Source organism: Excalfactoria chinensis, chromosome 16 (genome assembly GCF_039878825.1).
Source record: "Excalfactoria chinensis isolate bCotChi1 chromosome 16, bCotChi1.hap2, whole genome shotgun sequence".
Lineage (NCBI taxonomy): Eukaryota > Metazoa > Chordata > Aves > Galliformes > Phasianidae > Excalfactoria > Excalfactoria chinensis.
The window spans coordinates 1,955,962-1,969,219 of record NC_092840.1 but is presented as its reverse complement, the minus strand read 5'-3'; the positions used below and the strand labels follow the sequence as shown (position 1 = coordinate 1,969,219).

Genomic DNA, 13,258 nt, shown 5'->3' with positions numbered 1-13,258 from the left:
GACCCCACAGAGCTCTGGCCCATCAGAAGCATACTGAGTGATGGCAGGATATCCATGAGACAGAATGCTCCCCTCTGCTGCCATGAGGTGGCTGGGTGCCGTGGACTTGTCCGCAGGGACATCCAACATTTCCTTACAGGTTTTGGTAGCTCCACACTCATGCAGCCACCCTAAGATAGGCTGCTGGCAGGGCTTCAGCAGGACACAGAGGGCATCACCCTGTGCTAACAAGGTAAGCCCAGGTGCAGAAATGCTCCTGAGGCTGCTACAAGACCCTCTAAGACCTCCCTGGGGAGCCCCAGGCACCCCCCCCCCACAAGACAGCTCAGCCACAAGCTGATGCAGAGAAGTACACTGTTCAAAACATCTGGTATCCAGAGCCCCTCATATTCTACTGTGGGCTCACCACGCTGAGTTCCTCTCACCTTTTCCTCACTGTTTTGGTGCTGTTTCATGCTGTCCAGATGGCCAAGCCCTGACTCAAGCCTTTATCATGCCACAGCCACCATCACCTCCTCAGCACAGACACCCTTCCCAAAACTCCTCTCCCAGCTGCTGCTGATGCATCCAAATGGCAAACCCGTGCACACTGTGCCAACCCTGCTCCCAAAACTTCCCCTAACTCCACACAGCTGCACAGGCACCCCAAACACCACCATGGGAAAGCCTTTCCCCAGCAAACACCCTCCAGCACCAGCACACGGCTGCTTGGAGGGGCATTCCTCCACGCACACGTAAGGTGGCACACGACCTCTGTTTTGCTCCGGGCTGAGACAGCTAAGCTCCCTTTACAGTTCCCTGAGCTTTACCCTCATGCATTATTCTATGACTGTCAGGCTTCAATTCATTTTCTTTTTTCCTCTCCCCTTCAAACATTTTATTTCATGTTGTTCTCTCCCCATCCCCAGGAAGAGCTGTTTCACTGGGAAAGGCAGCACCACACCCCAGAATGAGCTGTACAAAAGCCCATTGTGAATCACAGGGCAGGGAGAAAGAGGGGCTCCAGCAAAGCACCTGGGGACTGCACTGCAGGGTTAAACCCCCGTGGTGCAAAATGAGGGTGGCTTCACCAACATCTGTGAAGATGCAAGCAACAAGGGGATGGAGGTCTGAACCCACAGCAGGCTCTGAATTACTGGGCTGGCCTGAAAGCCACCCCCAGGAATGATCCAAAAGCCCTCTGCACACCAACCTCCAGATGCACCATGCTTCCCAACCACACCTGGAGCTGCACACCCAGCAAGCATGCTGTGAGCACTCAGCAGAGCCCTGTCCCAGCCTCACTGTCCTCAGCCCCCCTGTGCTCACCACAGCGTTCAGCTGGGGCACAGGGAGGAGATGGGGCTGTTTGAGAGGAAAGAAGGTGCCTCTCCCTCTGCCTCCATGCAAACGCGGCGGCACTTACGTTGATCATAGCATTGGAGGTGATGCGGAAGAGCGTGGCTCGCTCATTCACAGCCTTGATCTTCTCGCCGCTCTCAGCTGGCAGTTTCAGGTTCTCCAGCTCGCTGAGCGAGCGCTGCAGGGCTGCCCCGTGCTTGGCAATCAGGTCATTGCAAGTGCTCAGGTCCTCCAGCTTACTTGAGAGGGTTTTCAGCGTGCTGTGCAGCTCGCTCTTGTCTGACTGTGAGGCGGGCTCCTCGTCACCCGAGTCATCTGCAAAGGGAGGGATGGAGAAAAAAAAAACAGTTTCCATGGTTACCCCTGGACTGTACCAGCGGGCAGGGGGACCTCCTGCCTCCTTGGCACAGGCTACAGACCGGGATGTGCCAGGGCAGAGGGAAGGAGCACCGAGTCCAGCCCTGACTCCCTGCTCGCCCATCTCACTGGCGTCCCTCTGCATGAGGACGCATAGCGTGGCATGAGGAATGATTTGGGATGGCATCCAGGGGTGTCAGGAGGGCTCCTCCCGCTGCCACCAGGATGCAGCATAGGGCTGCTCAGCCTGAGTGACGGTGAGACACAGGATGAGCATTGGGGAAAGGTTCTGTTCCAAAGGGCAGTGGGAATGGAACGGGCTCCCTGGGCAGAGGGCACAGCCCCGAGATGCCAGAACTCAGGGAGCGTTGGGACACCACTCCCAGCCACAGGGGGTGGGTTTGGGGCACCCAGCGGCACAATTGAACCTTGCCAGGGCTCTGCCAGGTCCACACCATGCCAAGGAAAGGATGATCCAAGGAACAGCACCTACGTATCTACCCCAAACCCTCCCTCCACTTCAGAGGACAGAAAACCGCAGTCAGCATCTCAGATACAACAGGAATGGTTATAGCTGCAACTCCAGAACACTTGGGGTGATGAAAAACAGACATCCAACCTAAAACAGAGCAGTGCATTCCTACAGACCACCTGGGCACAGGAAAGTAAGGTTCCCAGGCTCAGCACTGGTATCGCACAGAGCAGGGCCAGCACAGGGAGCTCCCAGCAAAGAACCACAGAACCCTCAGACGCCTTGGATAGGAAGAAACCTCATTGACCATCTGGTTCCAACCCCCTGCCAGGGACAGGGGTGCCGTGAACAAGAACAGTCCTGCTGCTCCAAGCACACAGGGATGGGGTCAGGGTAGGATGGAGGTGATGGGCAGAGGGAAAGGAGAGAGAAGATGGGGCTTGCAGGATCTATCCCAGAGGGTGCACCAGGCTTGTGATGCCAGTGTCTTGAATGTACCAACTCCAACAGATCTAGAGGGAAAACTTAAGCAATCAGTAAGGAAAAGTAACCAGAACCTCCCAAAGGTCCACATTCTATTCCAAGTTTTTCCAGCACTGCTGCAGTATCTGTCACCCTGGGGCACACGAGGCACCCTGGTAACCTCTCCCTCTCTCCATTCAGTGACTGGGGGTGATTGTAGCCAGCCTTCAGCAGCCAAACAGCGCCCTATATACCCTATATACCCACCACAAGCACAAGCCAATAGCCCCAGCTTGGTTTCCATCACAGACACTGTGCAGGCAGCCACCACCGTGACACCAAAGCCACCATTCCCTCTGTGTGACTGCAGGGGAAGAATCAAATCTGGCATTTTTCTGTGCGTAGACAGACACGAGTGATGCCTCCCAAAGACAATCTTCCCTTATTTACAGCTGCAAAAGAAAGCAGCACTTCAGGAGCAGCAAGCAGCAGGAAGGATCTCTCTGCCTACCCCAGGCAGTGTTTAACCCCAAATCCCCCTCTCCCATTTCTCGCTGCCGTGCAGAATTATATAAACACCCAGAAGGTGTTTCACTTAACAAGCAGAACAGCAAAAATTGGCTGTAATGAATTGAAATCAAAGCACAGAAGGAAGGAAACCCAAAGCTGTGGTTACAATCAAATCAGAGCAAGCTGAAGGAGAAACATTTGCACAAAGCACCCGAAGCAGCTCCCAGGATGTGCTCCCATCCCCCCACCACAACCACTGGGATACCCCCATGTTACAGTGGGCAAAAAAGGATGGATGGAGCACCCAGAATCTCCTCAGCCATCATGACTCTCCCTTCTGATGACAAGAGGAGCTATCTGTGCCTCTCTAGCTCTGAGTAGTTTTAAGGACATAAAACCATCAGGAGTCCAAAGGAGGGCTGTGGGATGGGGAGGGGTTGGAGCACAAGGTGTGTGAGGAGAGGCTGAGGCCCCTCGGTTTGTTCAGCCCGGAGTCTTTCATTCTCTGTTTCCCACTTTGTTTCAACTTGCAAACAAACTTAAAGGAAATCTGTTTTGATTTTTATTTGTAGGGCACTGGTATGAATCAGTTGCTATAGGAACAGTGGGCCTCGCCGCGAGCCCGGAGGATTATTTTTGGAGCTGTGATGCTATTTAATCCATGTAAAATGGATCAGCAGCCAGTGGCCATAAGCCTCCTCAGGCTGCTTCCCAAACCCACTGCACACACCAGCCTTCAGAGCCCAGGGCAGCAGCTCATGAGGAGCTCAGCAAGGCAGATGCTTCCATTAGAGCCTCATTTTCTGCCTCTTGAACTTCCCCCAGCTAAACCCTGCTCACAGCTTTTTCCCCCATGCTGGTGGAGAGCTGCAGACGGGAGGAGGTGGCACTTCCTGCATACAGGACACCGGTGACACCAGAGGTGGCAGGTGAGCAGCTGCTCAGGTGCATTTTGGTGCTTCCATGGATGCATGGAGCCAGGAGAGCTGTTTGGGATGGACTAAGAGGAAGCCATGGGGTTAATGAACTTTTATCCTGAAATCCCCAAAATGCATTCCAAGCCCAGCAGCCACGTCCCAGCTGTGCCACCTTCCTCTCATCATCCTTCCCATCCCTACATCATCACTTCCAGAATGACCCTTCCTTCCTACACCACCTCTAACTTCTCTCCATCCTGCATCCCCTCCATGTCCCCCAGCCCCTCCTGCAGCCCTGACCCACTTGCCTCTCAAGGTTCCATTCCATAAACTCAACCTGGCTTCCTGCTCCAAGGCAGGAACACACACACGGGGTTGAGCAGGAGAGGTTCCTGAGACAAGCAGCCTGCATTGATCCCAGTGAGACGTTGCTGAAGCACAGCAAAAGCTGCCACATGCAGACAGGGACACCCAGAGCATCACCAGGACTGGAAGCTCAGTGACACAAGTGCTTCCCCATGGGAAGTCAGTCTGTGCCTCAGACTGAGCATGCCTGTCTTCCTCTCACCATAGCATTCCCATAGGGAAGCAGCCAACCCACAGATTCCACCCTTGGTGTCTTTAGGAGCTGCATCCAACCAACCCGTGCTTGATACTCCCAGGACACCACCACCATCATAGATAATACATCTGCCTATCAAGAAAGCACAGCTTCATCTCAGTGGGCCTGGATCTAACCAATGTCAATGTATGCCTTTCCACATACCTGCCCCAGGGGCTTTGTATGGAAATGCAAGAAAAAGTCCCACACTGATTTGGTTTGGAGCCTTTTCCAGGCAACATGGGGAAGGTCTATAGGATGAATAAGCACCAAACCCAATCTCTGCAGGGAGACCATGGGCAAAGCCCATAGTAATACAACAGCGCTCCCAGCAAACACCCACAGGTCCCTCTGCTGTTCTGCAGCCACCACCACAAACCTGGTTTGGGAACCAGAGCCTTTCCCACCAGGACCAGCTGCAGCACATGGACACTGATCACCAACCATTCTTCAACTGGAGCAATTTCCACAATGGCTCCGAAACCTTCATCCGCTTTCGTTGCTTTTAATAGCTATGAATATGAAATGGAAATGGGTATCTATATTTAATAGCTTCACCCGGCTGCCAAGAGAGGGATGAATTCCTACAGCATCTGTACAAGCAGGCCCAGGCGGCACTTTTTGGTTGTAAAGAATTACGCTGGCAATTAATCATCAAAATAACAGAGCAAACAGTCAGTCATAAATCGTTCCAAATCTGGGTGATCACTTTGCAATTATCGCCAACCTGGCGAGGATATTTCTGCTACTGCTAATGCAAATGGAAAGCTGTTCAGGCCTAAAAATAGCAGCTATTCACCAACTGCGATGACATCTCCATCGCATTCGATGGGGATGACCCAAGGACCCAGCCTCGGGGGCAGGACTCAGCTTGGGGCTGCACAGAATGGACCCAGAGCTCCCAGTCTGTCCCAGCAGATCTGCCTGAAATCCATTGGGATCATGGTGAGAAGCTAAATGCTCAGGTTTTGCAGAAATTCAAAGCAAAGGATTTTACAGATGTGACCTAACCGAGCCCACGGTTGGAGCAGAGACCTCCAACTTAGCCAACATGGCACCATTACACCTCACCACACTGAAATAAAGCAGAAAAGCATCTTCTTTGCTCCTGATTCCATCTCTTGGTTTCTGTAATTGTGGTTTCATTAAAGCTCCAGTGCAACTGGCTGGAGCCAAACCAAAGCAAAGTGACACTTGTGACACATTACACTGCTTGCTTGGCTTTCCAGGTCAGCAAGCACCATGGGGACACAACTGAAAAATCTAAGAACAAGAAACTGGAAGGATAAAGAGCAGTTAAGTTGATGGCTTCACCTCTTACCCAGGACAAGACTCACCCCAAGACTCACACCCTCAGTGCTGCAAGGATCCATTTCCAAGCCCAATGAGCTGTCACCCCCACGTTGCCCATTGTGTGGGTGCCGAGCAACAACTGTAAGTATCAGCCCAGCCCAAAATGTGCTCTTCACAAAGATGGAGTTGTCTTCAGGTCTGGCACCAGAAGTCTCCAAATGAGGTTTGCTGCAGTGCCAGCAGAACTTCTCACCCAACACAGAATCAAATTTCCTCTAACCCAAAACAAGATCACATTTTTGGACTTCAATCTCCTCACTGCACAAGGCCACGGAGGTTCTGGCAGTGACATGCAAAGAATTCTAACCCATCTGCTGTTGTCTGCATTCTTTCCTCCTATGAAGCAGCACCCTGAGAGGGAGTGGGCATCGCAGCCCACTAACGCATCTAAAGGACTTCTGCTTTCAGAAAGACAAGCACTGAGAAAGCATAAAGTATTTTCATTATGATGACTGCAATCCAGCCATCTCATTGCTGCAGTCACAAGATGATGTTACCAGTCAATAACCCTCAGCACTACGTTTGGATTGCAGTTATTCTCTCTTTCTGGCATATACGGGACCCCATCACCTAAACAACTCCAACCCACTGGTAAGGCAGGCAACAAAGACAGGCTGAAAGCATGTTGCAAGGGTTTAACCTTAGAGTATGGAGGCAGTGGTGATGAGGAGCCTGAAGGATGCAGTCAGTATAGGATTGCACCCTACCCCAAGTGGAGATAGCAACTCTGGTAGAGATGCCAACCAAGCAGAGAGCAGACAACTGCCCGCTTGGCAGAGAGAGAGCTACCAGTTCAGTGTGAGTTACAATGGAACTTTGAAAAGGGAGCTAAAAAAAGCAGAGAAATTTGGGGTTATATGAACAGAACAGAGCTCTCTGAGACACCATGTGACTTCTGATCAGAGCCCAAGAGCCTGCGCCCGGCTTGGGACATTGCAATCCTAAGGCAGATGCACACCATAAAAAGCCATCAATAGGAATGATAGCGGGGCTGGGAAACAAATCCTGAAAGGCGAGGTGAATGAAAGGACAGCATTCAGTAAAAATACAGCAACGTGGACTGCAGACACGGTCTACACACTAGTTTTTGGAGGCGGAAGGGAATGATCTGTTCTCCATATCCACAATGGGCAGGAGAAGAAGCCAAGAGCCAGCTCTGAATGAAAGTGAAAAGGATTCCAGTTGTGAAGGTGTGATTATAGGGAAATAACCGTTCATTAGCAGCCAGTTGGCTGCTCACACTGCACATCACACCGCCAGAGAAGAAAAACAAATGTTCTGATAAAAATAGAAACTTTATCATCCTACAGCTCCAAACAGGAACACACTGCAGACTGACCTGAGCAGCTAGGCCAACTCCAGGCCATGCTGACACCTGCTTGTCCTTGGCAAGCACTGCTAGTTGTGGATGCCAGGGGCAGTGTGCTTCTATCCACACCTGCAAAGCTGCCCAGGCTGCTCCTGAGCTGATATCTTTAGCCTGACGTCTCATCCCATCCATCTCCCCCAGTGATTCAAAGCACAGCAGAAATCTTTTAGAATCATAGCATAACTTGGGTTGTTAGGGACCCTACAGCCCACCCAGTGGTCCCAATCACCTACTGTCCAGAGCTTCATCCAGCCTGGAAGCTCCACGCCTGTCCCTACCAGCCCATGTGTGCCACCAAGTGAGGATCAAGGTCCAATCAAGGGTTTCCCTTCTGCAGATTCACCAAAGACAACACAATGGCAATGACACAAAATGCATCCTCGACCCACTGCTGGCACACAACACAACCTCCACCATGGAATCCGAATGATGACGTTGAGATCGTTCCTTTGGGCTATTCTTGAATCAACGAGAGGAAGGGAGATCAACAAATCCATAGTTGATGAAGCACTTAAAATAGAAGAGAAACCTAAATCCAAAGCTCAAGCTGTGGGTATGAGCCAGAATCACAGACTCCTTAGATGGAGTAGATCCCCAATGCACCCAGACTCCACACCATTCTAATTTCCACCTTTCCATTGGGCTCACTGAGAAGGCAGCACCAGGATAATGAAGCCCATGTGCTTCACTGAACCGTGCTTTCTCTATTTTATGGCTGAGCTCGGAATCCACAGCTGACACGCAGACTGAGACAGCACCGCAGGGAGGACGTGCACAGCCCAAGGCTTCAGAGCTACCTCATGGTCTGCTGATGAATATTTAGCTGCGTAAATGCAAGTGCCATAAATAATTAAACGTCATTTGCTCCTGTCCAACAAAGCACATTAAAAAAAATAAACGACAAACTTTGCTATTGGTGTTTGAGCATTCACAACCAGATGGCACCGTGAGCAGGGAACGGGAGCCTCTTTGCAAGAGAGGGCAGTGAACGGCACCGGGCTGTGCATGAGCAGCGTCCTCAGGCTGCAGTGAGCCATGACCGATGCAGAAGTAGCATAAATGGCAACGTCAGGCTATGCTGGATGAAGAGCCCTGACAGCCACAGAAGAGCAAAACCACCAGTGACTTGAGCACACAGGGCTCACCTGCAACCAGCTCTTGTCTCACCACCTCCTTCCCTTGGCACAAAGGGACTTCCTTTAGGGACAGTGTTCAGGAGGCATGGTGGGGAATGGGTCGACAGTTGGACTAGATCATCTTAGAGCAGGAGCTGAGGCAGGGAGCAGCACAGGTACAGTGGGGCTGCACATCCCTGCTCTGCGGTGCCTCACACCTGGCCTTGGTGTCAGCCACCACACCCAGCACACAGCTACCAAAAACCACTTCAGTTGTCGGATATCTCCTAAGTGCATCACCAAGCATCCATTTTTAATGATGCTTAAATATCTCCCAGCCTCAGGCCGCACTCTGGTTTCAGCAACATGAGGTATGGAGCTGACAGTGAGGTGAGCTCTACTCCTTGCCCCAGCAACAAAGCTGGGGACATGATGGTGGCACAGCCATGCTTGGAGCAGCCATCCTCTGCAAAGCAATGCCACACTTGGTGCAACCAAGGATGAACTCGGCATGGGATTCCTCATTTTCCTTCTTTAAATCAATGAAGCCTTTCTCTGCAAGCCTCCTGTCAGAAGGGAAAATACAGCCTGTCACAGGCTCGTAGGAGGCAGCCAGAGAAGCACGGAGGATGCTCTGATGCTCTGTCAGCTCCCTCCCTCCCTGCAAAGCCTTTGTAATGAGAACAAAGTGACACAGGACTGAGCTACAGTCAGGAGCTGTGGTGGCAGGGGAGGCAGGAGATCATGGGGCTGTGACAGCAATGTCCCTGCCATACCCACAGCAGGGCAGCTAGACACGGCCATGCTGGGGGTTGAGGGTTGTTTGTAGCACCGCAAAGGCCCTGCTTGAAATCTCCATTTCTGCCCAATGGGTAATGCACGTCCCGCACTTCCCTGCAGACTTGTAAGCTCAGCTCAGCCAGCTGCATGAGCAAAGATATCCAAGAAAGCACTCCTGAGAATGGAAGGCTAATGTGTGCCCTTATGCACACGTAAATCTGCCTGGGCTCAGCTTACTCCTGTGTAAGAGGATCGGGGTGGGTGCAAGTTACCCGGCTCCTTACAATTCCATGCAGGTCACAGAGTGCCACTGGAGACAGAGGGATGCAAACAGCCTTTCCAACACCCTACGAGCAGACAAGGTGAAGCCCTGGAGTGCACCCCCACACACTAACCTCATCAGCCAGAATGGATGCCAGGACAGTCTGCTTACAGGTTTGAACTAGAAGGGAAGACAAAGCTCTGTTAGTCCCTTTGTAGAAAAGAAGTAACAGAAAGCAAGGATGAATCCCCAAAAATAGATAGAATTTCAACCAAGAGGGAGAGTACAGAGCAAATCTGCATGGGATGAGGACACACAGCATGGGTGCTGCATGGGGAGTCGGCTGCTGGATGCTCGTGTTTACAAACAGAACTAACCACAGCTCCCAGGGCTTCCCTAATTACTGCTAATCTCCCCCACACGAGGTCGGCTGAACGCTTGCACAACAAAGTGTGCATTTTTACATGACTACATTTTCATTCATTAAAAGCTGTGCTTTATCTGCACCCCCCAAAGCTCTTAATTCACAAAGAGCAGCAAGGCTGCAGGCACCGATCCCCACTTTGTGGACCCGTTTTCCCCACTCTGTGTATCTGCTAAATGCCATCAAGGGGCTGAAATGCTGCATGTTGGAGGATGCAGTGACACTGCTCCACTGCCATCCTTCCTCCTCCCCTCTGACTTCTCTTTCTCCAACACAATGGAGCAGGCAAGTAGCACAGCGCTGAATTCCTCAGGGGGTCAAAGAGAAGTCATTAATGGGCAAACAACTCCAACAACTCCATCATTAATGGACACACAACCCTACCAACTCATTTTCTACAAATGGAAAGATAATGGAATCAGTCCACACGTGACAGAGTGGCCCATCGGGGCCAGGGTTTGGTCAGACATTCAAACTTAAAGCATCGCATTTCTGCCGCACGTGGGCTCCCTGCCACCTTCCACATCCCTTCCTGCAGCAGTGAGGTCGTGTCCTGAAAGCTTTCAAATGGGCAAAGCCATTTTTCCAGGGCACGCACAGCCTGGAATAACTTGAGGCTGACCTCAAAGAGGGAAATGTTGCTCTTGAGGACTGTTTCTCCTGTCTCCTAACGCCTCCCACCCCCTTCTTTCTGCACCAGCCCCAGGACCTGTTTCTTGAAGGTTTGCAGTCCCGAAGTCAAGGACAGCACTGGGGCTGCTCTGCCCATTGCTGCCTTTAGTGACTGTATCCCACCACCACTTCCTCTCCAGGGAGAGAAGAAATGCAGTGTTATAAGTCCACACCTGATCCAGGGCAGTCAGGGAGCTTCAGTCAGCACTTGGACACCCCTCAGGGTTTGTCCACCCCTGCAGTGAGCCCACAGAGTTTACCAAACCAAAGTGAATCCCTCCCTCTGATGGCTGGGTTTGTGCTCTGCTGCATGAGATAAACTCATCATTAATCTCCCCTAAGCTACAGGCACAGCACTGATGAAGAACTCCACTGGAGCACGAAGCAGGACAGGTAGCAGCTCCTTGATGTTTGCCCACATGCTGCGCTCTGCACAGCAGCCACCACCACCGACTTACATTACTTACTTATCCCCTGGGGTTGCTCCTCCACCATATGTCCTGCCCAAGTGACCCCAATGCAGCATCTCCTCCTCCAGAAGTGCTGTGCTGGCCATGGGCACAGCCTTGCCAGTAAAAAAGCAAAACATAAATCAATTCGAGGGCACACAGGGCTTCTATTTGTAGATCCGTGTGGCTGGACCTCAGAGTTCATCTCCATTCCTTCCAATTCTATAAATGCACTTTTGCTCTCAAATTACACCATCAGCCTGTCAAGATGGTCACTTCCTCCCTAATTACTCTCCTTTGCATTTCAGACGTAGCTAATAAGCACACATTGCCAGTGGTGCTGCTGAGCAGCTGATGAGCAGAGCACCTCCTCCCTGGCACCTTTGCACCCTCGGTTACCTGCTCTTGTTAAAATAAGGGAGGATTTCCATGTTGGTCACACACAGAGGGCTGGAAGGGGTTACTGCCATGGCTCTTCTGTCTGATCCACCTGAAGGGAATGCTCCAGGGATGTGCAAATCCAAATAGCCCCTTGTGCAGATGCTAAGAGCTGCTCTGCATGGCTGGAACGTACCCCTTCAAGTTGTCATCAACAAACAAAGGAAGTAACACCATTAAGGGGCAGCACTAGACCCCCACAGAACAAATAAGAACTGCTGTGCAGTTATGGCACTGCCCCTCCTCATGCATTCACTGCATGTCCCAGGCAGTGTGTGCTGTGAGCCCCACCAGCAGCACACAGGCAGCTCCCAGGATTCGCTTCCATCAGGAGATAACTATCCACGTTCTCATCCATCACTAACAACAGGTGTCCTCTGCTGTGACCACAGAGCAGGGTCACCCACTGCTCCATTAGGACCCGGCAGGGACATTCCTGCTGCAACTGGAAGTGGGATCCTGCCATAAGGAGCACTGGGATCCCATTCTATACTATGTGCCAGCCAGAAGGCCGGGCTAGTCTCTCATTACAGGCATAAGCACATGAAATGCACCTCAGATGGTGTCTTTTTAGTGAGATATGCAGATTTAATGCCTTTATTTTTGTAGAATACAGCTATTATAATGTAATGAAGTGAAAAGTAGGGCATCCTTGGGAAATATTTTCACTTGGGGAACAAGCACATTGCTTTCCAAGCAGGACTTGCTTACCAGGGACTCCCTTGCTGCACAGTGAATGGATTTTAAAGGCAGTGTTTTCCCAGCTTGGGGGTTCAGCTCACATCTCACACTCCTTGCTGAAGCCAACCTGCATAAACCACGCGTGTGCCGCTGTGACCTCACGGCATCCAGCTGCAAAAACCAAAGGGTAGGGGACAATCTGGATGTGATTAAAGCGTGATGTAAATCCACAATGGCTGGAATTCTGATTTGACCTATTTGTATCTCTGTTGTTTTTTTTTCCTTTGGGGGAGGAAATTACATCTAGATAAAATAACTTCTGGTGAGCCACTGCATGGGGGCTACGTGGCCATCTATGTGCAGAGGGAGCAGCCCAAGCAGAGGCTGATTCCCATGCAGAAATGATTTCTCATCATATAATAAAGCTGTCCTGGTGTTTGCCATGGGGGAGCAGCAAGTTTAACCACCTGTGGGTGTAAGGACATACTGGCACCTCACCTGACTTACAGCAGCAGGAATGCAAAGTCCCCATCACTCCCTACTCAGTCTAATCTGTGATCCCAGCTCCTATTTCAGGAGGAAGCAGAGGGTTCTCCAGGGTTCCCACTTGTCTCCTGGCCCCAAAGGAAGCCCTGGGTCACCAGATCAGGCTTCAACTCCTGCATCTACCACTGCACCACCTCACCAAGAGTTAGGCAATGAATCCCACACCGAAGACAACAGCGATACGGGCCCTAATGTAGGAGTGCAGGAGTGGTACCTCTCCCATCCTTGAACCTATTGCAGCACCCCAGGAAAGCACTGAGTGGATGTGAGCCCCTCCAGCAGTGGGATGCATCTCAGCACTGACCCCAGCAGACCTCTGGGAAACCCAATGCCCTCACAGCGCTCCTGGTGGGAAATGCCTGGAATAAGCCCAGCAGCAACGAGGGATGGCAAGCAGAGCTCAGCAGGGAAATGCTTCCCAGAGGTACAGCATCTCGTGCTTCCCCAAGCACTGCCACACACACACACACGCTCTCATTATGTCTTAATGAGAAAGTACTTTTTCCTAG

General features: G+C 51.4%; 1 protein-coding gene across 1 annotated transcript in view; it reads right to left on the bottom strand.

Annotated features, from left to right (window-relative positions):
* The window catches only part of OSBP2 (oxysterol binding protein 2), a 56,566-nt gene that overhangs the window by 16,657 nt on the left and 26,651 nt on the right, over positions 1 to 13,258 (bottom strand). The window contains 1 exon segment of the mRNA XM_072351229.1: positions 1,406 to 1,656. Within this exon segment, the coding sequence (XP_072207330.1) occupies positions 1,406 to 1,656 (251 nt within the window).